Raw genomic sequence first — 1090 nt, forward strand, 5'->3', positions numbered from 1 at the left:
ACATGCATTAATGTAGAGATAATGGACTGATACCACGTGTCTTACACTCGTTGCACTTCATCAGGAAGCACCTCCTTCCCACGTACTGTACCACCTCACTCAACCCAGCACTGATGCCCACCCCCTCTATGACTTACCATTTGTCACCCTCTTCTCCACCGAATCACAGGTCCACTTACCTGTCAATTCATCTCCACTTTTCTTTTGCTGCCTTGCTCATAAAAGAGGGTGAGGATCATATCGGCATTTACAGTGCATTGTGTGCCAAGTGACGCTTGCTTAATTCAACTCCTAACACCAATGCCATAATACCATCTCATGTACGTCGAATCGGGCATTTTTCGCTGCATCACCACTGCCACAGAAGCATGCACAGGAGCAAGCAAAATCGCAGAGGAGAGAGTAGAGTAAACTTCGAAGTAAGCAGATTTCGGATGATGCGAGTTGGTAATTGGACAATTGCCTCGGCTCCCACTAACACTCCGTTTCATTTGCACTTGTCTTGGGGCTTTGTCATGGAGTTCCAAATCCACTGTCCACTGTGATTATTTCTATGCAATGCAGCATCTCACAATAATGCCTTTTACCTAATGACAATTTACTTTCTCTCCCCAAAAGCCATTTGGCACACTTCCCTTTCTCCAAGTAGCATCTACATCCAATGACACATTGAGTGATGTTGACAGCTGCCTATCACAGCCGAAGCACAGAGGTGTGTGGGAGCAGAGAGAACAATGCCATTCACTTAAACGAACTGAGAGTGTATGTGGAAATGATGTGCAATCTAGAACTGGGTTGTGCTTAAACTCGCTGCCTGTTACGCATTCGCATTAATCCATCGGATCATATCTGATCTCACCTGGGTTCTAGCAGAGCATTCGTTGGCAGTGCATTGGTTCACCCCCCTGTTCCATATCACCAAATCATATCGTGTTCATGTGGTTCAGCAGTTGTCTTTAGATGTGTCTTCAATTCAATATTGTAAGTAGCTGTACTAGTTTGGTTACACAATGCTAAATAGAAGTATAAAGCAATGGAATGTTGTTGGAGCATAAAGGAGTTGAGAGGCCACACTCGTGAATGACTGACA

The 1090-nt window shown here is 44.7% G+C and overlaps 1 protein-coding gene across 1 annotated transcript in view; it reads right to left on the reverse strand. All coding sequences in view use genetic code 11, as the record gives it.

Annotated features, from left to right (window-relative positions):
* Positions 1-915: 915 nt before the first annotated feature.
* Positions 916-1090, reverse strand: part of EGR_07972 (hypothetical protein) — a gene marked incomplete at both ends in the record, with an annotated part of 814 nt that continues 639 nt past the window's right edge. The window contains one exon of the mRNA XM_024497221.1: positions 916-1084. Coding sequence (XP_024348351.1) covers positions 916-1084 — 169 coding nt within the window. The remainder of the gene's footprint in view (positions 1085-1090) is intronic.

Source organism: Echinococcus granulosus (genome assembly GCF_000524195.1).
Source record: "Echinococcus granulosus chromosome Unknown EG_S00092, whole genome shotgun sequence".
In the NCBI taxonomy this organism is placed as follows: domain Eukaryota; kingdom Metazoa; phylum Platyhelminthes; class Cestoda; order Cyclophyllidea; family Taeniidae; genus Echinococcus; species Echinococcus granulosus.